The sequence below is a fragment of the Vigna unguiculata genome, chromosome 10 (genome assembly GCF_037176805.1).
Source record: "Vigna unguiculata cultivar grain cowpea cultivar isolate G323 ecotype 2 chromosome 10, ASM3717680v1, whole genome shotgun sequence".
Classification (NCBI taxonomy): domain Eukaryota; kingdom Viridiplantae; phylum Streptophyta; class Magnoliopsida; order Fabales; family Fabaceae; genus Vigna; species Vigna unguiculata.
The window spans coordinates 33,820,430-33,845,209 of NC_140801.1; the positions used below are offsets into that span (position 1 = coordinate 33,820,430).

General features: G+C 27.1%; 1 protein-coding gene across 1 annotated transcript; it reads right to left on the reverse strand.

Annotated features, from left to right (window-relative positions):
* Positions 1-1,385: 1,385 nt before the first annotated feature.
* On the reverse strand, positions 1,386-22,398 carry LOC114165409 (uncharacterized). The gene is made up of 3 exons (XM_028050046.1): positions 22,129-22,398; positions 1,688-1,762; positions 1,386-1,445 (listed from the first exon to the last, which is right to left on the reverse strand). Exons 1-3 carry the CDS (start codon positions 22,396-22,398, stop codon positions 1,386-1,388), a joined length of 405 nt encoding a protein of 134 aa, XP_027905847.1.
* Positions 22,399-24,780: the final 2,382 nt, after the last annotated feature.

Below are 24,780 nucleotides of genomic sequence, written 5' to 3' on the forward strand. Positions count from 1 at the left end.
AGGATATATTAACAGCAGATTTTGTGAGTATCCTTACTTGTTAAATGCTGTTATATTTTGTTATAAAATAAAATGTGTTTGTTAATGTTACTTCTATTCAATTGTTTGCCCCAATGATTTATGTTGAACATTGGTGGTGTTATGCTTTTAATTGTCAAACGAAAGAGTTCTTTGTCTTAGATTCACTTGCACACAAATGTCGAAGGCGAAAACAAATTAATAGTCATGTGGTAAGTCCATTTGTGACATTATAAATTTCCATTACTGATGTTTATTGTGTTCACATTATTTATGTTCGATTTATATCTGTTATACGTACAAAATGCGGAACACCATTTTTGGCTCTTACTAAATGACAAAAAACAATTGAAGCCAACATATGAAGTCCACATTGAAGACGTTCCTGAACAGCTAAATTTGTAAGCACAACTTTAATTGAGTAGGATATTCATACAACTTGGTTACGTAATTAGGAAGTTTTCAATAAATGTTTTGGTAATCACTTGCAGGCATGATTGTGGTATTATGGTGTTGAAGTATCTTGAGATATGGGACGGCGTCAAAAGATTTGATGGGAAAAGCATGTCAGCTTACACTGATGTGAGTATAATACCCTCGGAACTGTTTACATTTAAGTTGCATAAAGTTATTTTGATATGAATATGTAATTAAGTAGTTATTCTTTGGTGGCAGGAGGATCTACAACAATTCAGGCAGCAGTACATTTGTGATTGGATTCTTCACCCAAAAAATAAGCATAGGGAGGCTGTCCTTGAAATATTTAAACCATATTTAAAGAAGTAGAGATGTCAATATTTTAGTGTTGATTTATAGCGTAACTTTTAGGTCTTTTTGGATATGGATGACGTGCAAATGAATTGTTAGTTGCACTCCTTTATACAGTGTTGAGGGTGACAATGACTAGAATCAATTTTGTAAATTATGGTTTTAACAAACAGTTCTGTTATGGATTCAATTTGTGGTTATATATTAAAGTTACATGCAGTTTATTTTGTGATGACTGACTTCCATCTAAGTGTGTACCCACTTTATATTTTTCTTACCAGGTAACTGATGATAAGTACGTTGGTATCCCTTATTTTGGAGCCTATTAATTAAATTAACTGAAGAACACCATGACTTCAATATGATTATAAATTCTGATAACATGATTGTATTAAAATGCCAGGGTTGTACAGCTTTTTTATAAGCAACTATATTGTGAATTTTCAATCAAAATCAGTGACAATGAAAACTGTGAATAATATTAATCACTACTGCTGAAGTTGAATGTAGTAAACAGTAATCAGTACAAATACTTTGACCGTATGAATAAATAAACATGTCATTGACAAACACAAACTCTAATAACAAAAGGTGTTTGGTTATGCCATGTTGATCATCCCAAATGATCCAAAAAATGTCGTTTTTGTTGATACTAGTTCCTGAAAAATAAAACAATTACAATATTAAGCTATCATAAATATAAGGCAAAATTAAACATGTTTGTACTGTGGCATACCTAATGATCTGTTTTGTACCAATAAGTTGTTGATTACTTTCTATTGATGTTAAAAGTGATAAAAAGTCTGTGCACTGGACATCATAAACCTGGGCATGGCATAGGGGTAATTAATTATTTCCATTAAATAGCATAAGAAGATGTAGTTATGAAACGAATACTAACCATGTTGGTTGTGGTACCACTTTGAGCATTCAAAATTTCATTAGCTGGTGCAATTGAAGTATGAAGTTCTCCATCCTAAAGTGCATGTCCACAAATCAAATTAACAATTGGACAACCTGCATATTAAAAAATTGTACTCTGAATACAAATAATAAATACATACAGTGGCATTTCGAGAAGCTTTATTCCTAGTTGCTGCAAATTTTTTTTTTGCATATCTTCTCTACCGTTGATTGTATCCTTGTACCTCGTGGTCGACCCTTTCTTTTAACGTGAATTGGACTTCGGATCGTTGTTTGGTGAGCACCACTATTAATTGGAGAAGAAATTTGCACATTTGTTTGTTCACAGTTTTCTAATGTTGTGGAACAAGATAACGAAGGATTCCTTGATAATAAGTCTAATTGGGAACACAAGAATTATGTACTCCTCTCGCTTTGGCATGCAAACTCAGCAATGTCATAGAACTTTTTACACAATAAGTCATACCTATGAACAATGGGTTCGTCTTTCTTAGTGTTATATGATGCTCTTATCAAAGTATGCCTTCGCAATATGTGTTTGCTCCGTGGACTCAAAATATACTTTTGTGATACAAATTTTACCTCCTCTTGGGCAAGGACCATCAAGCTGTGGCGGCAAAGAACTTCTCTAAACTCGAAAAGCCAACAAGTGCATTCAATGTTTTTTGTCACAACATCAATATAACTTCATTATATTTTTTTGCACTTTGGTCTTTCCATATCAACGCCTCTTTAACAATATATTTTGCCTTACAACCATGAACTTCAACACTTTTTATATTACAATTCATCTTACACCTAAGCTCATTTTGCACTTCACCAAACTTCGCATGAGTGTATTCATCTTGAAATTGTCTCTCAATAAATGACTGAGACCCACATGGAAGGGTAGTATTAACAGAAGCAAAATCTACTTCGCACTCATAATTCCTTAAGGAATAAAGGAGACAGCCTGGCTACGATAGTGGACACATCGAACCATCTATTTCTAGGAAACTAGATGTTGTTGTGGGGTAAAAGGTCGCGGAAAAAAAGAGCTTGATTATGATGATTATGGTTAAGGATTTTATATGAATGTGATAGTTTGTTGGTTTGATATGGTTGCTTGGATGTTGAGGGTTGTGTGCTCAAAATAAAGTTTGATTGTGATCTTAATGCTTAAGTGTTACTTGAATGAGATGTTGAGTATTATTTGTCATGTTTTATTTACGAAATTATTTTATATATATCATTGTTTATGATTAACTTACCCCTATTTGTTTGTTTGTGTGTTTGTTATATGTGCGATGATGGTATAACGTGTGTGTTATATGGAAGCAGAGGATATTGCAGATAATTTTGGCATGAAGTGGATTGGAGAGAGGCTGGGGTGAACTCGGGAGTTTTTATAATTTATTAGTGGTTTTAAATCAGATATTGAAGACTATGTAATTTTCTTTTGTTTGAAATGGTTATTTATCAAATTAAAAGTTTTTTTATTAGTACATTTTCAATGATAATCATTTTCCGTCAAATACGTTAATTTTCAAACTATCCGTGACATCCCAAAATTGGGGTGTTACATGTTATGTGCCAGTTCATGATTATTTTTTTTTTATTTTTTTTATAAATTCTTTTAAAAAACATTGTCTCATATCAAGTCAGTATGATGCCACGTGGCAATAACAATTTAATGTGGTAGTGATAGTGATACGAGTCACTGTCATACCAAGTGTCATTGTCTCAATCTCAATTTGATCCATGTATTTGTTATTTTGATTCAATTTAGTTCATTTTTTTTAAATTGAGCAATTTCGTCCCTCTCCAAAATAAGACCAAATTAAATTTCATATAAATGTTATACTGTTATTTTTATTAAAAATGATTTTTTTTTAAATATATTTAACATTATTAAGTTTATTGAAATTTATACTTCACATTGAACTTTATTGAAATTTTGTTTTAAAATTTATATTTTACGTTGAATTTTATTTGTATTGATATTTTATTACATCATACTTTAATTTGTTTCTTATTCGATTTTATATTTCAAATAATTGTATTTTTTAAATGTGTAAAAGTCAATAATTTCTATACAAATCTTAGAGCTGATTTGAAAATAACAATTTCATAAATTCAATTGTAAAATTTTAGAACAATTTAGAACAAATAAATTTAAAACTTAAGATAATTTTAAATAAAGTTCAATGTAAAATATAAATTTAAATAAACTTTATCTCGTTAATAAAATTTAATAAAAATGTAAATTTTAATAAAAATATCAATATAACATCTACACAATTTGTTTTAATTTGGAAAGGGGTGAGATTGCTAAATTTAAAAAAAATGGACTAAATTGAATCAAAATTATAAATACAAGGACTGAGATTAAGATAATAATGCTTGACTTAACAATTACACGTTGTCACTGTCACTTCACAACGTCACTGCCAAGTGATACGACGTTAACTTAACACATAGCAATTTTTTTTAATTAAAAAAATTACGAATTGACACGTGACGCATCTTTACGCTAGTATAGAGAGTAGATTTGGTCGTGGTTATTTTGGCCTTTTTATCACGGGTTCATAACCGAGGCATATCTTGGTGAGGTAAAAAAGGAGAGGTTTATGCCTCGGTTCATAACCAAGGCATATACGAAAATTATTGCCTCGGGTCTTACTTCAACCGAGACCTAATAGACATCAAAAATTAAAAAAAAAAATTGTAGTTTAGTTCGTGTTCTTTCATCTCCTCCAAGTACATTTCCTCAACTATTGGCCTCTAAAGCCGAACTCGAGCATTTATGAACCAATTTAAAACCTGTTCCATTTCCAATTTTCAATATACAAAACACACATTCTAATAATCTTTGCAGTGGTAAAAGGAGAAACTTTTACACAGCTGTTGAGTAGGCAACGTGCAAGCTTCATAGTGGAGAAGTTTCCTTTGCCCACTGTCTGACCCAGTTCATAATTTCCGACACGGGAATTGGTGTTGCTGGTGGTGCTACCTTTGAGTGCTCCATCTTCTCTAATAATAATATTTGGCTCGGGAATGTTCTTGGTGGAAGCATGTGTTTTTCGGAGTCCTTGGGGTAGCTCAAACCAGATAAGTTCAACAAGTTTCAAGGCAAAGAACCATGGAAATGGAAATGAAAAGTTGGAAAGATTGAATTTTGAAAGTGCTTACGGGTGGAGAAAGTGTTCAAAGAGCCAAGCACATAAGACAAAAACCTAGCGCAGGGCCTCCATCTACATATTGTTCAATCCCGCGACAATGGAGGTGGCCCAACAACGCCCTGTTCGACGGCCAAACTACGGTGGAAGGGGGAACGGAGTGGGTAGCTCACAAAGCAGTGTAGTGGCTGGCACAGGGAGCGGTGGAGAGCCTGGCGCGCACGCAGTTCGTGTTGTAGAAGCAAGAAGAAGACACTGAAGGAATGTCTCGGTTGTATGTGATCATTTTAAAATATTTAAAACAATGGGAAATTAAAAAATTTGAGTGAGATCTGTCTCGATTGTAATTATAACTAAGACAATAACACCTATTCTGCCTCAGTTTTAATGAGACCCGAGGCATAAAAATTCACTTGAATTAAAAAAAATGTCATTGCATCATGATATGCCTCGTTTGCACTAGAACCGAGGCATATAAGGCGTTGTCAAAACGTAAAATTGAACTAGTGTTAATATTGTTATTACACACTACAATAAAATTTCTCATTAATAACCAATTTTAGTGACCAATTTACAAAATAAATAATTAGTGGTTATTAAAATAGTCACTATTATGAATAAAAATTATAATTGGTATCTAAAATTTAGTTACCAAAGGAATCAGTTTATAAATTGGTCATTAAACATTAGCTACCAAGTTTTGACTACCAAAAAAATTAATTTTTGAATTAGTCTTCAATTAATTAGTAACCAATTTATTGACGAATTATAATATTTTATTTATAATAGTAATTATTTTAACAACAAATAATTTTTATTTTGTAAATTGATATCTAAATTGGTCATTATAATAACTAATAATTTTTTTACTAAAATTAATTTATTATTTAAGAGTTTTTTTTTAACCGTACTAACAAAAATGACCAATCATATCACTTTTTAAAAATAGGCCTAATTGAGAAAAAAAATATAGGGAAACCAATTTGAAATTTATGTACGAAAATAGAAATCAAAGACTTAATTAAACTTATTTTTTATTACACTAAAAATAACTATGAAAAATACTTTTATAACAATTTAGCCAAAAATATTTGTATAAAAAGTCCAATCATATCACTTTTTAAAAATAGGCCTAACTGAGAAAAAAAATATAGGGAAACCAATTTGAAATTTATGTACGAAAATAGAAATCAAAGACTTAATTAAACTTATTTTTTATTACACTAAAAATAACTATGAAAAATACTTTTATAACAATTTAGCCAAAAATATTTGTATAAAAAGTCTATTTAGAAAAAAATAATAGTCGAAAAAGTCTGTTTATAAATGTCCATACACGTGGTCTCATACTTTCCCTTATATACACATATTCCTTTTTCCTTACACATTTTGTTTGTTGTTTTCTTTCTGCTTTGAAAGAGAAATAATGTGTCTTTGAAAAAGAATATTCAAATATCACGCAACTATAAATAACTTTTATCATAGAGATGAATTTGAGTTTTGTCTTATATTTTGGCTGAAGATAATAAGAAACAATGTCTTCAATGGAAACCGCAATGCTGCGCCGGAATTGAGTGGAGAATGAAGAATGGTTAGGTTTTCTTTCCACATTTATTTTGCTTAGAAAATAAAAATGCTAACTGTAATATGTGAATGAGAAAATTGTAGTTGCATGAGTCAAGTCCCATGTGTTGAAAAATTATAGGGTTTTGTTAATGTGACGTAGATATGTACTATGACATTAACGTAATGTGAGGGACGTCATATCATGATTGAAAAATAAGAGAATAAATTATCAAATGGTAAAGATCACATGTGAAACAATGTTCCTTTAACTACCACAATAATATTTAATCAATGAGTTAATGTATTTTTGTTATGATGTGGAAAATGAAATTACGTACGTTTCAATTATTACTAAATAAAACTATACATTATTAGAATTAATAATATTATGAGGATATTTATCAAAAAATTGACGCACATTAGTATACGTTTACAAAATGTAAATATACTGGATATAATTATATTAGGACAATTAAAAAATAATGAATATAAGTTTTAGGAACTAAAATATGTAAGTTAGATGTTCAATATACTTCCCATCCAGTGGCGGAAGATAGCATTGACAGGAGAGCAACGACTCCACTAATATTTTTTTTTTTACTTTATTTTTTATATATTTAAAAAATAATATTTATATATTATTATTTTATTTATATTAATCTTAATAATTTTTATTTTATTTTATTTTTTATATATTTAAAAAAATATATTTATATATTATTACCTTATTTATATTTATTACTTCGTCTTATCATGACTCTTCCAAATTCTACATCTATAACTGAAAGATATTTTTCTGTAATGAAAATAATCAAGAAGAAGCTAAGAAATAAGATGGAAGCTGAAAGGGATATTACAACTAGCTTCCGTTCTAATTCAATTATTGAAGATTTTAAGTTATTGAAAAAGCTAGCTTCAGTTCTGATTCAATTATTGAAAATTTTAAATCACTGAAAGAGCCTAGAGTAGTACTCTAACTAAAGGTAACTTTTGTTTTTTTATAATATATTATTGTTGATGATAAATTTTATGTTATTCTTTCATATATATTATTTTCATATTGTTTGGATTCTATTATTATGAGTGCTTGTTTTGAATAGAAAAATGATGTAAAGAAATGAAAAATAATTTATATATAACAAATATAATTTGGCCTCCTAAAATTTTTATTCAGATTCCGTCACGGTTTCCATCACACCTTTCAGGATATATTTATATTTATATTTATTAATTATTAATTTATCTGTTCAAATACTAATATATATATATATATATATATATATATATATATATATATATATATATATATACACAAAAATCTTTTATGTTTATTTTTATGTTTTTTAGCACATAATATTTCAACCGCATTTCATATTTATATAATTCATTTAATTTTTAATAGAAAAATAACTAAAAGATCGTGTGAACATGACTAATACAAATTACGAAGGTGGTCAAAGTGATAGTGATGCTGATGCTGTGAATGAAGGGAAAATATTAAGATTTTTAATATATTTTAATTAAGGATAATTAAGTTATTTTCATATGACTATGCGGTGTAGAAAGAAAATATGGGATGCAAGAAGAAAGATATACTCATGAAAAACATTCACACAAGTCATAGGTTAGGCGCAGGAAATGAAAATACCGATTTAAGGAAAGGTCCATTATCTGACTTTGGGTTCTCAGAGCAAACTCAACGAAAGAAGTGGCTTCTAAATAAAGTTATTCCTATTAGCACACCCTATTTAGCACTAGCACCTCTTGTTTAATTTTTCTTTTGGTTTAATAATAGGGAAGGTCTTTGTTTTCTTTAAAAAAATCTCAATTAAGTCCTTAATTTCTAAGTCGTCCTAATTAGATCTTATTTTTTGAAAATTTGTTATAATTTGGTCATTTCCGTTAAAACATCATCAACAACGTTAATTGTGTGCTACATGTGGTCAGTGGCGGAACTTGAAGAAAATATGTAGGGATGCCAAATTAGATGTTTTATAGATAATTTTTTTAATTAAAAAAATTATTTTCTTTATTTAAATCATGCAATTCAAACTTTTCAATTTTTAATTTTCTTAATTTGTTGAATTCACATAAATGAGTATTCTAATTTTTATTTCAATTCAAGAGTATTCAACTAATTTATTGTATGTAGTTGAAAATACAAAATATCAACATTTTATAATGTTGGGTTATACTAATTTGAGAAAATATAATTAGGGTTCATGCCAATTTCATACCAAAAATTCCTAAAATCATAGTTAGGGTTCATACTAATTTGGGAAAACTTAATTTGGGAGAAAAATCATAATGGAAGAATCATAAATCTAACATAGATATATCATATTAGGATACTTATTCATGAGATCGTGTGAGTATGCATATTTGTCATCTTTGTTCTCCAATTTCTTTTTCCTAATCTGTCTTTCTTTTATTTCATACCTTTTTATGACTTGTTGTGGATAAACCTTATAACCAGATATAAAACCTTAATCTCTTTAATCCAGTTATTAATCCATCAAATTAATTTTTATTTTACTTTTTAAACAATATATATATATATATATATATATATAACTTAATAAAAATAATAAAAATTATATATATATATATATATATATATATATAATTAAAAGTTTGGGGAGCCATGGCTCCCTTTTGTCCCCACCAAGGTCCGCCATTGCGTGTGGTTTCTTTATTTTTTTTATAATGTTTTACATTTATTTTCTTAAAAAGTAGCTGACACATGTCAAATTAGAATTTTGCCATGTGTCAGTTTGTGATTTTTTTATTTTTTTATTTTTTAAATTTTTTAAATTTTTTAAATTTTTTGTAATTTTTTAAATTTAAAAAAAAAAACTATCACATGTCAAATTATAGTTCTACCACATGTCAATTGTTTATGTAAAAATTCTCAATTTAGTCCCTGTATTTGATATTTTGTCTCAATTTAGTCTTAATCTCTTTGTAAATTGTAGTAATTTCATCCCTTCTAAATTGAAACCAAATTTAACTTTTATATAAATATTATAATTATATTTTTACATTTGAATTTTGTAACTTATATAAAACTATTTCAAAATTTTACATTTGAATTTATAAAGTTGCTTAGAAATGATTAAAACAATTTTTTTAAATAAAGTTCAATGCAACATTTAAATTTAAATAAACTTAATTTGGTTAAAAATATCTAAATGTTGTTAGAGTACACATATCCTAGATTATCTTTTTCAAGTGGACATCATCAAACAACGTAATACATTCTCTTAGTAACAACACAATAAACTAGTTTTAAATATTTGTCTAAGCACGTGTTGGTATTTGGCTATATTTATTAAAAGAGATTTAGAGGTTGAGGAAAGAAACAATACATAATTTTAAGTTTATAATTAAGTTTTGAATATAATCAATGTGAAAAACGATTTCTAAGTTTAGAAAGTCAATATGTCTATAAAAATATAAATAGTAAACTTTGTAAAAATATAAAGGATAAAGCATATGCATAAATGTAGACATTGTATTTGTTATGTGAAAAATACAATGTCTACACTAAAATTATCAAGATTTGTGTAAGCACGGGTTGGTATTTGGCTGTGTTTATTAAAAGAGATTTAGAGGTTCAGGAAAGAAACAATAAACAATTTTAAGTTTATAATTAAGTTTTGAATATAATCAATGTGAAAAATGATTTCTAAGTTTAAAAAGTAAATATGTCTATAAAAAATATAAATAGTAAACTTTGTAAATATATAAAAGATAAAGCATATGCATAAATATAGAGTAGACACTCTAAAGTATAAAGAATGTGTGCAAAAATATGTAAAATTAGAGTCACTAAAAATATAAATTAGTGTATGAACAATCTGATCTAATATGTATTGTTAGACTCCTGTAATTAATGCATTGATAAACTCATCTAATATGTGTTGTTAGACTCGTCTAATTATGATATGGACACACTTGTCTAATCTGTATTGTTAAACTCGTCTAATTAGTATATCGACAAATTTGTCTAATATATATTGTAAGACCCGTCTAACCAGATAATGGATATAGTATTGTAATGTGTATTAATAAATTCAATTAATATGTGTTTAAACAGACTTATCTAATGTATATTGATAGACTTGTCTAATCAGTGTTTGAATATACTCGTCTAATGTGTATTCTTCAAATTATATAATCAATGTATGGAATGACTCATCTAATGTTTTTCTCTATAATTGTTTAATTTGTGTGTGGAAAGACTTATCTAATGTATATTACTAAAGTCGTTTAATCAATATATGAACGACTTGTCAAATGTCTATTGCTAGACTCGTCAAATGCTTATTACTAGACTCGTCTTATCAAGATACCAACTAATTTTTTACATACTAAAAATATAAAAAGAAAATCAACGACAAGAATATTTATATTATAATTTAGTATAAAAAAATAAATGTAATTTTATTTTGACAATATTTTAAGAAAATATTATTATGGTACTGTTAACAATTTGTGTTACCAATAAAAATATATTATTTTTTAAATAATATTATTTTAAGAAATAAAAGTAAATATATTTTTTAAATTTAATTTTAATAAATTACCATGTAATTAGAAATCATAAAATGAAAAATGAAAAAAATAGTATTAAAAATGAATTAATACTTTAAATATATTTTATTTTCTTCTAATTTTTTTGTTATATTGGTCTGAGTTTTGTTGTTAAATTTGTCTAATTTATCTGATGACAATATAAATATATTATATTTTAAGGCAATTGGTATGTTAGCTTTTAATTTTTTTTTTCAGTCTTATTAAAGTAACCAACTTTGACAATTTCAAGTTGTAAATAATAGAACATGAATTCAATGAATATAAAAGAAAAATTATAATATTAGAAGCGTAATTTTTTTATTATAATTTTTTTTATTATAAATGTATATTTTAAACACTTGAAATGAATTATATTAAGTACGATCTTTTAATTTATTTTGTTACAAATATAATTAGTTAAAACCTTATACGAAATTTTAAGTATATATGATTCATGTTAATTATTTATTAAATAATATAGATTTAATTTTGACATAATAAATATAGGCTTAATTAAATTTTAAGTCTTTAATAAATTTAGAAATTTTTTAATTGAGTTCCTGGTAATTTATTGTGATGTATTGAGTATTCAATAAATTTAATTTTTTCGAAGTTGTTAACTTTGTTTTTTAACTTGGTGATGTGGTTAATATGGCTGATATGATTATTATCTTGTCATATCAATTACTCATGTAGTCACATGTCGTTTTATTATTTTATTATTTTGTAATTTCATAATTTCATAATATAGTTTATAATTTATAATTTTATAATTGTATGATTTATATTTTTATATTTTTATAATTTTAATATTTTAATTCAAAACTATATGATTATGAAATTATGATTTTGTAAAATATAAAATTATGATATATTTTCAAATTTTATTCATATAATAAAATTATAATTTTATAATTATACTTAAAAATTAAAACCATAAAATTATAATTGTCCAGGGTATAATTTAAGATTTTTTTTCTCTCAAAAACAATTAAAAATCTATTTGGTTAAATAAAAATATGATTTGAGAAAGTTTGTATGAATTTCATGGATATGAAAATTAATATATAATTTTATTAAAAAAATTATTGATTACATGATATATTATACATTAGACTTATTTTAACTAAAATTTTTAAGTTAGGTTTAAGTTTAAGTTTACGCGCTAGTACGAATTTTTTATAACTATTAAATTAGAGGCTAATCTAAATATATATTTTTAAAATCGTTATTTTCTGGAAATATTATTTAAAAATTTAAACATGATAATTATATTTTCTCATAATTATATTTTCTCATGTGTTAGATAAAATAAATTTTTTCCCAAATGTAACGTTTGCTTAAAGTATATATTATTACTTATTAGCATTTGTCTCAATGGAGTTCAATTTCCAACATTAAAAAAATGTAAAACTAACTTCTGAAAGATTCATAAAATATCTCTTCCAAGGTAAAAGTTTATAAGAATTTCTCAAAAATAAAAATATTATAATTTTATAAAATATAAAATTATGATATATTATTGAAATAATAAAATCATAATTTTATAATTATACAATTTTGAATAAAAATAATAATAAATTATACAATTATAAAATTGTAAATTTATAAAATTTAAATTATAAAATTATAAATTTTAAAATTTTAAAATAATAAAACAATAAAATGACATGTCAACAAAGTGACATTATAAAATGGTTAAATATGTTTTTAGTCACTTGACTTTCAGTAAATTTTGAAATTAGTCCATTTCGAAACTTTGAACCAATTTAGTTCTTCATATCTTGAAATACTTGGATTTAGTCCTTTTAATCAAATTTTATTAGGTTTATTTCATGTTTCGTATGCATTTCAGGATTATATCTGATTTGTTTATACTATTTGACACATTTTGGCTTTAATGTTAAATCAAATACTATTATGAAACTAAATTAGTCTAAAGTTTCCAAATGGATTAATTCCAAAATTTACAAACTGTTAAGGGATCAAAAACATATTTAATCACATTATAAAATAATAATCATGTCAGCTTCTTACTGGTCCATCACCCCCAAGCAAAAAAAAAAAGCAAAAAAAGTTCAGGGATCAATTGAAAAATCTAAATTTATTGAATACTCAATCAATCATGAAAATTTATCAATTAATCAATCAAAAGTTTCCAAATTTATGAGAGGATTAAAACATAGTTAAGCCATAAAATAGGAAGAATATTAATATTTATATAATAATTTAATATAAAAGGACCAAGTAATTAGACTTCATAAAGGGAAAAAATTAAAAATGAAGACAAAATAGTATAAAAACATTAATACTTTAAATATAAGAGAAATTTTTTTGATGACTGAATGTGTTTAAGTGCACAAATTAAAATAAGTAATTATTTATATATTTTAAAAATAAACTAATTTCTAAAATAATTTTTAGGAATTCATATCATAGATTAATTTGATTAACAAAAAATATTCAAACTTTATATATAATTGATGTTTTAAAGTTTGATATAAAAATTTAAAATTTGAGAAATTAATTATGCTATTTAAGAATTAAAATAATAATTTATTAAAAATTAAATGATAGATTTGAAATTTTTATTCTTACGGTAAATCAATTTATAAACAAAAACAAGCGGATAACATAGTGAAATAATTCTTTAGAGAGACAATTTTTTATATGACATTATAAAAAATTGGTATCATTAATAAATATATATTATTTTTGTTAAATAACATTATTTAGATAAATAAAATTAAAATATATTTTTAAAAATTTAATTTTTTAAATGATCAAGTAATTAGAAGTCACAAAGAGATACAATTAAAAATAAAAACAATAGTATAAAAAAAAACTTTAAATATACATTATTCTTTAATATTTTAATAAATGACCAACTAATTATAAATTATAAAATGATAAAATTAAGAGCGAAAAAATTAGTATAAAAAAATAGGAATTAATACTTTTAATATAAGTTATTTTTTAATAATAAATATGTTGAAGATTAGAAAAACTTTTACGCAGTGTTCCTTTAAATAAATAGTACTATAGAAGCAAATTTGAAGGACAAATTAAGAAGTGAAACTCTGTTCGTTTTAGAAGATATGCAAAGATTTGTGCAGATGGATTTAGAAAAAGTTATCACAATTTCATCTCATCACACAAAAAAAATTTGTGCGGATATATCATTTTTGACCTTTTTCTCCTTACACTTTAATATTCTATTATACGTTATAAATAATATTTTATTATATATATATATATATATAATAATAATTTATAATAATAAATAATATAATAATACAAATTTAAGAATTATTTTTAATAATATATAATAATTATAATATTTATAATTATAACTACATATAATAATTAAAATATTATTAAAAATATAATGATTAATATATAATAATTAATAATATATTTATTATTATTATTATTAATATATATATATATATATATAATTAATGATAATAATAATAATATAATAAAAAATTGTTAAATTGGTATGTTAAATGACTTTATGTTGGTTGGAGAAACATGATTTTGGTGTGATCAAGACGTAATTCCACGGTTGTGTGGTGGTGCCTCATTGGTCAGGGCGTAATTCCATGGATCTCTAGGCGAGATCTCATGGTGGTGCCTCATTGGTCAGGACGTAATTCCACGATGGTTGCATGGTGGTGCCTTATGGTTAGGACGTAATTCCATGACCTATGTTAGTGGAAGTTTCATGGTGGTGCCTCATTCTTAGGACGTAATTCCATAAAGTTCGTGGTGGTGCCTCATTATATAATTTAGTAAGGATTCAAGGTAAGGATTGCATCCTGACACTTTAAAGAGTCAGTTAGTCTCACGTAGAGCATACTGACTCAAGTGGTGAGAGTAGCAGGAGACCTTAGATATTTTAAGGCTAACCTTGTGAGTGGTAGGGTGAAACTCATTGGCAATTGGCTTTGCAGAGTAGTAGAGGCCACCACAAGTGCAAGCATCTAGTGAATCTGACTAATTATATGTATTCGGATAAGTCGTGTCTTGAGTCTTAGTGTATTGTTTGTGAGTCATCACATGATTGGTTGTTGTATGTATCTTGGACTATGAAAAAGTATGCAATTGTATGATAAAATCACTTTCTACTCTAGCTTACCCTTCCTGCTTGTTGTATGTTCTGTGTGTGGTCTTCTATTTTTGTGATGATCATCAATTTATTGATGGGAGCAAATGCGAGAACTCCTCATGGTCAACAGGGTAATGGAGATTCCGCTGCATAGCTCATCTTGGGCTGGACCCCACCTTTTTCTGAATTTACTTTAGGGTCGTAGCCCATGTATTTCTTTGCCCTTAGGGCACTTACTTTACTACTATTAAACTTCTTACTCGTATTGTTGTTGGCATCATGGTGTGCCTTGGGTTCTTTCCTCGTTTATTCTGAACAACCGCAAGGAGTGACTTTGATACTCCGCAACTTTGCTTTTTATATTATATTGTGCGATGTTTCATTTAATTAAGTTTATTTATTAAATGGGACGTTACACCTTTTCTTTTAAATAAATTATTTTTTAAACTAAAATAAGTATCTTTAATAAAAAAGATACCTACAAATAAAAAAAAATACTTATATTTGTTATAAAATAAAGCTAATAAGAGAGAGAAGAAGGAGAGGAATAATAGAGAATGAGAGAGTATGGAACAACTTTCGTCTGTATGTGTGTCTTATTATTGATAGGACGAGTCCTATTTATATATACAACATGGTAACCTAGAAAGGATATAAATCAAATAGTTAATACAAAATATTACATAAAGAGTAATGAATTATATGAGTATCAATCGTATCAATTATATGAGTAATTGTATCAAATCAATGAACGACCATTAATTCACAACACTCCCCCTTGGGTGTCCATTGATAAAAGAATGTTCCTCGTTAAAACCTTACTAGGAAAAACTCTTTGGGATAAAAACCTAGTGAAGGAAAAATAGTACATAATTCTATATAATATTGTTCTTTACATCTTCTATTTTTTCCCCTCATGTAAATTTACATCATCAAGATGACAGAGTTCAATCTTGTGAACCAATTGCTCAAAAGTTCTTCTTAGCAAAGACTTTTTCAATAAATCTACTACATTTTCACATGAGCAAATCTTTTGGATCTCTACATCACCAATTCTTTGAAGATCATGAGTTCAAAAAAATTTCGGAAGAATATGTTTTGTTTTGTCTCCTTTAATATATCCTTCTTTCAATTGAGCAATGCATGCACTATTGTCTTCATATATGGTTGTTGGTTTCATTTTTTCCAAGGATAAACCACAAGTTTGTCGCACATGTTGAATTATAGGCCTTAACCAAACACATTCATGACTTGCCTCATGTAATGCTAAGATTTCTGCATGATTTGACGATGTTGTTGTTATTTTTTGTTTCACAGATCGCCATGAAATCGTTGTGCCATCACATGTGAACAAATATCCTGTTTGTGATTGACCATTTTGAGGATCTGATAAATAACCCGCATCTGCATAACCTAATAGATCTAATTTTGAATCATTTGGGTAAAATAAGTCCATATTCATAGTGCCCTTAAGGTAACAAAGTATTTGATTTACTCTATTCCAATGTCTTCTTGTAGGTGAAGAACTATATCTTGCTAACAAATTTACAGCAAATGCTATATCAGGTCGAGTATAATTAGCAAGATACATTAGTGCTCCTATAGCACTAAGATATGGTACTTCAAGACCAAGTAGTTCTTCATCTTTTTCTTGAGGTCTAAAAGGGTCTTTATCAACATCTAATGACCTCAACACCATTGGAATGCATAATGAATGTGATTTGTCCATATAGAACTTTTTAAGCACTTTCATTATATAAGCTTCTTAATGTACAAAAACACCTTTATTTAAATACTTAATTTGTAATCTCAAACAAAACTTTGTCCTTCCAAGATCCTTCATCTCAAAATTCTTTCTTTAAACAATCAATGGCCTTTGTGAGCTCATTAGGAGTTCCAACTATGTTTATGTCATCTACATAAAATACAATTATGGCAAATTATCGGATCTTTTCATATAAATACAAGGACAAATAGGGTCATTTTTATACCCTTCCTTTAACAAGTACTCACTAAGACGATTATACCACATACGTCCTGATTGTTTCAATCCATAAAGGGACTTATTCAATTTTATTGAATAATCCTCTTTAGAATTTGCTTTAATGGGAAAAGTAAATCCTTCAGGGAGTTTCATATAAATAACATTCTCCAAAGAGCCATATAAATAGGTTGTAACAACATCCATGAGGTGTAAATTCAGACTTTCTTGTGCAACAAGGCTAATTAAATATCTAAATGTTGTTGCATCCAACACTAGAGAATATGTCTCCTCAAAATCAATACCAAGTCTTTGTGAAAAACCTTGAGCAACTAACCGTGCTTTATATCTAACAATTTCACCATTCTCATTTCGTTTTTGTACAAAACCCATCTATACCCAATAGGTTTTACACCCTCAGGTGTGCGAACTACAGGTCCAAAAACCTTTCGTTTAGCAAGCAAATCTAATTCTACTTGGATTACATCTTTTCATATTGGCCAATCATTTCTTTGCCGACAATCTTCAATTGTCATTGGTTCTTGATCCTCATTGTCACTTATAACATCCTTTGCTACATTATATGCAAAAACCTCGTCAATATTGACTTTATTTCGGTTCCATATTTTATGATTCATGACATAATTTATTGAGATCTCATCATTTTCAATAATTTTAGGTACTTGAGGTTCTTTTAGAACCAAATCATTAATTATGTCAAAAGAATATTTTGGGACTTTTACCCCCTCGATTAGGCCATCTTGCCTTTTTTTCCTTTTTCTCATCCGAGGATTTTTATCTTTGGAACCGACAAGCATACCACGCTTCAGGCGTGTTTGAGATTCATTTGCTATATTAGATTGTCCAACAGGAATATCAATTCTGATTGGAGCATTAGCAGCGGATATATGCAACTTAGTTACCCTTTTTGTGTCAATAAAAGCATATGGTAATTGGTTGGCCAATTTTTGTAAATGAATTATCCGTTGAACTTCTAGTTCACACTCTTTTGTACGAGGATCAAGATGAGATAATGATAATTCATTCCAACCAATATCCTTTTCCAATTTCTTTCTTTCTCCCTCAAACGTTGAAAAAACTGATTCATCAAAATGACTATCAACAAATCGAGCTGTAAATAAGTCACCTGTTGATGGTTCAAGATATTTTATTATCGATGGAGAATCATATCCAACATATATTCCCAAACGTCTTTGAGGACCCATCATAGTTCTTTTTGGTGGGGAAACTGGGACATATACAGCATACCCAAAAATTCTTAAATGAGAAATATTAGGTTGCTAACTGAAAACCAACTGCAGTGGAAAGTATTTGTGATAAGTTGTGGGTCTGATGCGAATCAATACTACAACATGCAGAATTGCATATCCCCAAGTAGTCATTGGAAGATTAACTTTCATAAGTAAAGGTCTTGTAATCAATTTTAGATGTTTTATCAATGATTCTGCAAGTCCATTTTGAGTATGAACATGTGCTACTAGATGTTCAACTTCAATTCCAATTGACATACAATACTCATTAAAAGCATGAGATGTAAATTCACCAGCATTATCAAGACGAATTTTCTTAATTGGATAATCTAGGAAATGGGCTCTCAACTTGATCAATTGTGCTAATAACTTAGCAAATGCTTGATTTTGAGTTGATAGTAAACAAATATGTGACCATCTAGTGGACACATCAATTAATACCATGAAATATCTAAATGATCCAGATGGTGGGTGTATTGGACCACAAATATCACCTTGTATTCGTTCTAAAAATGAGATTGACTCATTTCTAATTTTTTCTGGCGATGGTCTTATTATCAACTTTCCCTACGAACATGTACATGAGAAATCATTGGACTGAAGAAGTTTTTGACTTTTAAGTAGATGTCCACATGAGTTTCTAACTATTTTTTGCATCATGATATATCTAGGATGACCCAACCGATCATGCCAAACAAGAAATTCATTCTTATTTGTAAGCTTCTAGCTTACAATGACATGTGTCTCAATCGCATTAATATATGTGTAGTACAAGCCATAAGAGAAGGCTGATAATTTCTCCAATACACATTTTTTATTTGACTCAATTCGAGTGATATAAAGATATTCAATATCTCCTTCATTATTTGTCTCAATATAATATCCATTTAGACAAATATCCTTGAAACTTAATAAGTTTCTATTGGACTTAGGAGAATAAAATGCATTTTTAATATGCAATCTTGTACCTCTTGATAGAAGTATAATAGCTCTTCCGGAGCCTTCAATTATATTTGTAGTACCAGAAATAGTACTAACATTGACTTCTCGCATTACCAAACATAAGAAAAATTAATTTCTCTTGAGAATTGTATGTGTTGTTGCATTATTAGCAAGGCACAGATCCTCATCATTGGTGTTAATGCCAATATTCATTCTTCATATAAACATAAATATCAATATTAGATATTACTTTGAAAGAGGAAAATAACAAAAAATAAATAAATAAAAATAGAGGATTTTATTCATAAAAACATAAAAACTTATAAATATAAAGGCAACATGAATTAAATATAAAACATTGTCTTAAAATTTAATAACATAATATAAAATAAAATAAAACTATTTTTTAACACTCCCATCACCAATAAGGTGATCATTGCTTCTATCGAGTTTAGAAAAGAAATCACCAATATCAAGATGAGTAGTATCCATATGGCCATAATCAAAATACCATCTTCATAAGCAAAGTGTGTTTCTATGTTCTTCTTTTTAAGTGATTCTTGGTAGAGTTCGACAAGATGCTTTGGTGTATAATAGCCACGGGTCCAATGACCTTTACTGCCACAACGATAACATATATTTTTATCTTTTTTGCCATTATTTTCACCCTTTTCTTTTTCCTTTTTCGCATTTCTCAACACCTAATTTTGTCCGGGTGAATAAATTTATTTTCAAAAAATAAAATAAATAAAAAATATGAAACATTATTTTCTATTTTTTTTTTCTTCAAAGGTTTTTCAAACTTTAATTTTAGAAAAAAAAAGAAAAAAAAGAGAGATTGAAAAAAGAAAAAAAAAGGAAAAAAGAAGGAAGAGCCTAATTTGTTATCGCACTCCTTCATGAGCCCAACAACTCAAATATTTTATACCCTTTGTTCTTGATAGAGAAATTAGTGATATGATTCTGATCATTAGAAGCAATATTTCTTCAAATGATAAGAATCAATAATACTAATTGAGATTGAGATTGAGATTGATTTTGTGCTCTGATTTGTTAATGATTAGAATGAATATTACCGATCTTGATTGATTTTGTGCTCTGATTTGCTGCGATTTGATCTCCATAATGTGTTGCAATCATGACCAATTCCTTCTTATATTGTTCATTACAATTAAAACTGAGATTGCATTGATATTGCAAGGTGTGAGTATAAATACGCACTCTGTCATATGAAAAAGGGACCGAAAAAATATTCTCTATACTTCTCTAATTCTTTTCCTTCACCACTCCCACACACACCTCCTTTTTCATCTCTCTTTCAAAAAAAAAACATATTGAAGGAGGTAGAAAAAAGAAGAAGAAAATATTCTCTACACTTTTCTAATTCTCTCATTACCACCCATATAGACACCTCTCATCTTTATCTCTATTGGAAAAATAAACACAAAAATATTAGAAAAGGAAGCAAAAAAAAAAATAAAAGAGAAAATGTGAGGAGAAATTGAAATTTTTTTAAGGTACATCACTCTCAATTCTTTCATCTTTTGATTTAGTTTTTTTTTTTAATTTTCATTCTTTTTTTTAATCATAAAAAATATTTTTCCTCCTTTCTTTACTGTCTGCCCGGCCGCTCGCATCGCATGACATCCGATTTAGACTTTTGTTTTTTCTAAAAAATATATACAGATGATTTAAAAATAAAAAATAGTTTTCTTTGTTTGCTCTTTTATATCTATTTGGTTGCTCACGTCGCAATGATATCCACAACTACTTTAAAATAAATTTAAAAAAATATTAAAAATTTATAAATAATTAAAAAAAATAAAAAAATAAAAGATTAGAAAAAAAGAATTTATTTCAAGTGTCTGTCCGGCCGCTCGCATCGCGTGACACTAGTTTTAAAATAATACTAAAATTTAAATAAAAAGGTTTTCAAAATTATAAAACAAATTAAATTAGTTTTTCATAAAGAACTACATAACCCTGATTCTCCATTCACATGGAGATATATAGGAGTGAAGATTAATCCTCGTCGGGCCCAAAAAACAAAAAAAAATATTTTTATTTCTTTTGTAAATTCATTTATTATTATTTTTGGGGAAAATAAATATTTTGAAAAACCACATAACTTTTGCATATTTAATTAAAGGTACCGTCTTAGGACGGACGTTGTGGGGTGCTAATACATTCCCCACGTGTAACCCACTCCCGGACCCAAAATTTGGTTTTTTGCAGACCTTGTCTTCTCTTTTTGGTTTTTCTGTAGTTTTCCAGAATAAACTATGGTGGCGACTCCAAACTCTTATTTTTTCAAGTTTTATTTTTGGTTCGTCGTCCCATCACGATTTTAGTTGCGACAACATTCTTGTTCCACTTATGTTGATGAAGTTTCTCTTCGAAATTTCCTTTATAACCATCTCCACGACCATGAATAATAGCACAACCACGACCACGACCATGGCTACGACCACGATCAAAATTACAACCACGATTATTATTATGGTCTTGACCTCGTCCATGATTATGTGGATCAGATGTTGTTGCATTCACTTTTGGGAATGAAGCAAAACTAGTTGGTCGGGCCTCATGATTTTTCATCAAGAGCTCATTATTTTGTTCAGCTACAAGAAGGCATGAAATCAACTCAGAATATGTGTGAAAACCTTTTTCACGATATTATTGTTGCAAAAGCAAATTAGTTGCATGAAAAGTTGAGAATGTTTTTACCAACATATCCTCATCAGTAATTCTTTCTCCATATAGAGTCAATTGAGAAGTAATTCTAAACATTGCAAAATTATATTCACTTACAGTTTTAAAATCTTGCAACCGTAAATGCATCCAATCATAACGAGCTTTTGGCAAAATCACAATTTTCTGGTGGTCATATCTTACTTTCAAATTTTTCCACAATACAGAAGGGTCTTTTACAGTAAGGTATTCAATTTTCAACCCTTCATAAAGATGGCGACGAAAGAAAATCATAGCTTTAGCTTTATCTTCAGCATCTAAAATCCATGATAAATAATTCTTCCTCGAAATATCAAGGGCTGCAAATTCAAGCTTTGCAAGATTTGACATGTTTTAGAACTAACACATAAAATATTAATATAATCAAATTTCATGTATGAAATTGCTGAAATCAAATAATAATAATAATAATAATAATAAGACAGAAGAAAAAAAATCAAACAATTATCATCACACAAAAAAATATATAAAAGATAAAGTTTGTGAATGAAAAAAAGATTAGAAAGAACCTCAGTTGAGGAATATAGAACGTTGTCCTTAGGGAGAAAAAAACATATGCCTTCACGCTCAGTTGGATAACCCTCGTGCTGATAACATGTTATAAAATAAAGCTAATAAGAGAGAGAAGAAGGAGAGGAATAATAGAGAATGAGAGAGTAGGGAGCAACTTCTATTTGTATGTGTGTCTTATTACTGATATGACGAGTCATATTTATAGATACAATGGTAATCCAAAAAAAATATAAATCAAATAGTTAATACAGAATATTACATAAACAATAATGAATTATATGAGTATCAATCGTATCAATTATATGAGTAATTGTATCAAATCAATGGGCGACCATTAATTCATAACAATATTAAAATTTATAAAAATTATTTCTATTTAAAGAATATATTTTCACTGGTATATATAAAAAAAAAGTAAATTAAGAATGTAACTTTCTTATCATTTCCTTTTCTTATATTTATAGCAGATTTAAAATAGATATCAACTTAAATTTTACTTAAAATATGAAGAATATTCAATAATAAAAATATCTATATTATAATTTAATATAAATATGTTTTATTGTCGATAATTTCTTTAAGATACAATTATTATTACTATTTTTAAATAAAAGTATTTTACAAAATCAAATTAAAACACATTTTTTAAATTTAATTTTATTACATGACTAACCAATGGCATATCATAAAAGAAAGAAAAGTAGTATAGAAAAAAATTTATTTATTTAAATAATATTATTTTTTAAAATAAAATTTAAATAATTAAAGGGTTAAATATGTTTTTGGTCCCTTAACTTTCAGTGAATTTTGGAATTAGTCCATTTCGAAATTTTGGACCAATTTAGTCATTCATCTTTCGAAATGCATAATGCATGAATTTAGTCATTTTAATCAAATTTTGTTAGGTTTATTTGATGTTTCGTATGCATTTCAGGATTATATTTGAGTTGTTTATATTTTTTGACACAGTTTTGCTTTAATGTCAAGTCAAATATTATTATGAAACGCGTTTGAAATATCAAATAAATTTAAAAATTGATTAAAAAGACTAAATCTACGTATTTCGAAAGATGAAGAACTAAATTGGTCCAAAATTTTGAAATGAACTAATTCCAAAATTCACTGAAAGTTAAGGAACCAAAAATATATTTAACCCATAATTAAATAATTAGAAATTATATTAAATGATCACGTAATTGTAGAAAAAAATACTTTAAATGTAAAGTATGGATAAAAAGGTAAATAACGTTTGTAGAGATATGTGACAGCAAAAAAAAAATGAAATGATATATAGATAAGAAGGTAACTTGCCTGCTATATTCTTGTCTTATATTTATAGCCGATAGATATATGATCAAGTAATTATATATAAAAAAAAAAGAATTACTACTTTAAACATAAATAATGGGTAAAAGCGTAAACTACATCTCCAGATACATATGAAACGAAACGAAAAAAAGAAAAAGAACAAATTAAAAATATCGAATGACAAAAACTAATCATTGAGACACTTGTCAATAAAATAAATATGGATAAGAAGGTCATTTTCTTAATATCTTATTTTTTTATATTTATAGTGAACTTAAAATAAATAGATATATGATCATATAATTATAGAAAAAAAATTAATACTTTAAAAATAAATCATGGGTAAAAACGTAAAGTACATATCTAGATACATGTTAAACGAAAAAAGAAAAAGAAAAAGATTATAAATATCAAATGACTGAAAAATTAACCATCGAATCGCTTGTCAATAAAATAAATATGAATAAGAAGGTAACTTTTCTAATATATTCTTTCTTATATTTATAGCAGACGGTAGATATAATAGATTTAAGGTATAATTAGTCGTATAGTATCCAACTTTTGAAAAAATGCTTCAATTAGGTCTTTTTTGGATAGAGTTGACTAATGCCGTTAGTCAACATGCCACGTGTCAGTATGTGGGTTTTTTGATTTTTTTAAATTTTTTAAATTTCTTTTAAATTTTTTGAAAAATAAAAATAAAAATGCCACGTGTCAAGTCCTGTGTGTGACACGTGTCATTGTCAGTGCCACGTAGCATTGCAATGCCACGTGTCAGTGTCACTGTCAGATGTCATTGTATTGATTTCGATTTAGTCCCCATATATGTCTTTTTGTTTCAATTTAGTACCTAAGTATGTGTATCTGATTCAATTTTGTCCCAATTTTTTT

Bases quoted from the DNA above. Each gene is read 5' to 3' on its own strand.
- LOC114165409 (XM_028050046.1), bottom strand. From the start codon at position 22,398: ATGTCAAATCTTGCAAAGCTTGAATTTGCAGCCCTTGATATTTCGAGG. The intron at 1,763-22,128 runs GTAAGTGAATAT...CATGCACTTTAG, and splicing joins GGTTGCAAGATTTTAAAACT to GATGGAGAACTTCATACTTC. The intron at 1,446-1,687 runs GTTAGTATTCGT...TTTATTTTTCAG, and splicing joins GTGGTACCACAACCAACATG to GAACTAGTATCAACAAAAAC.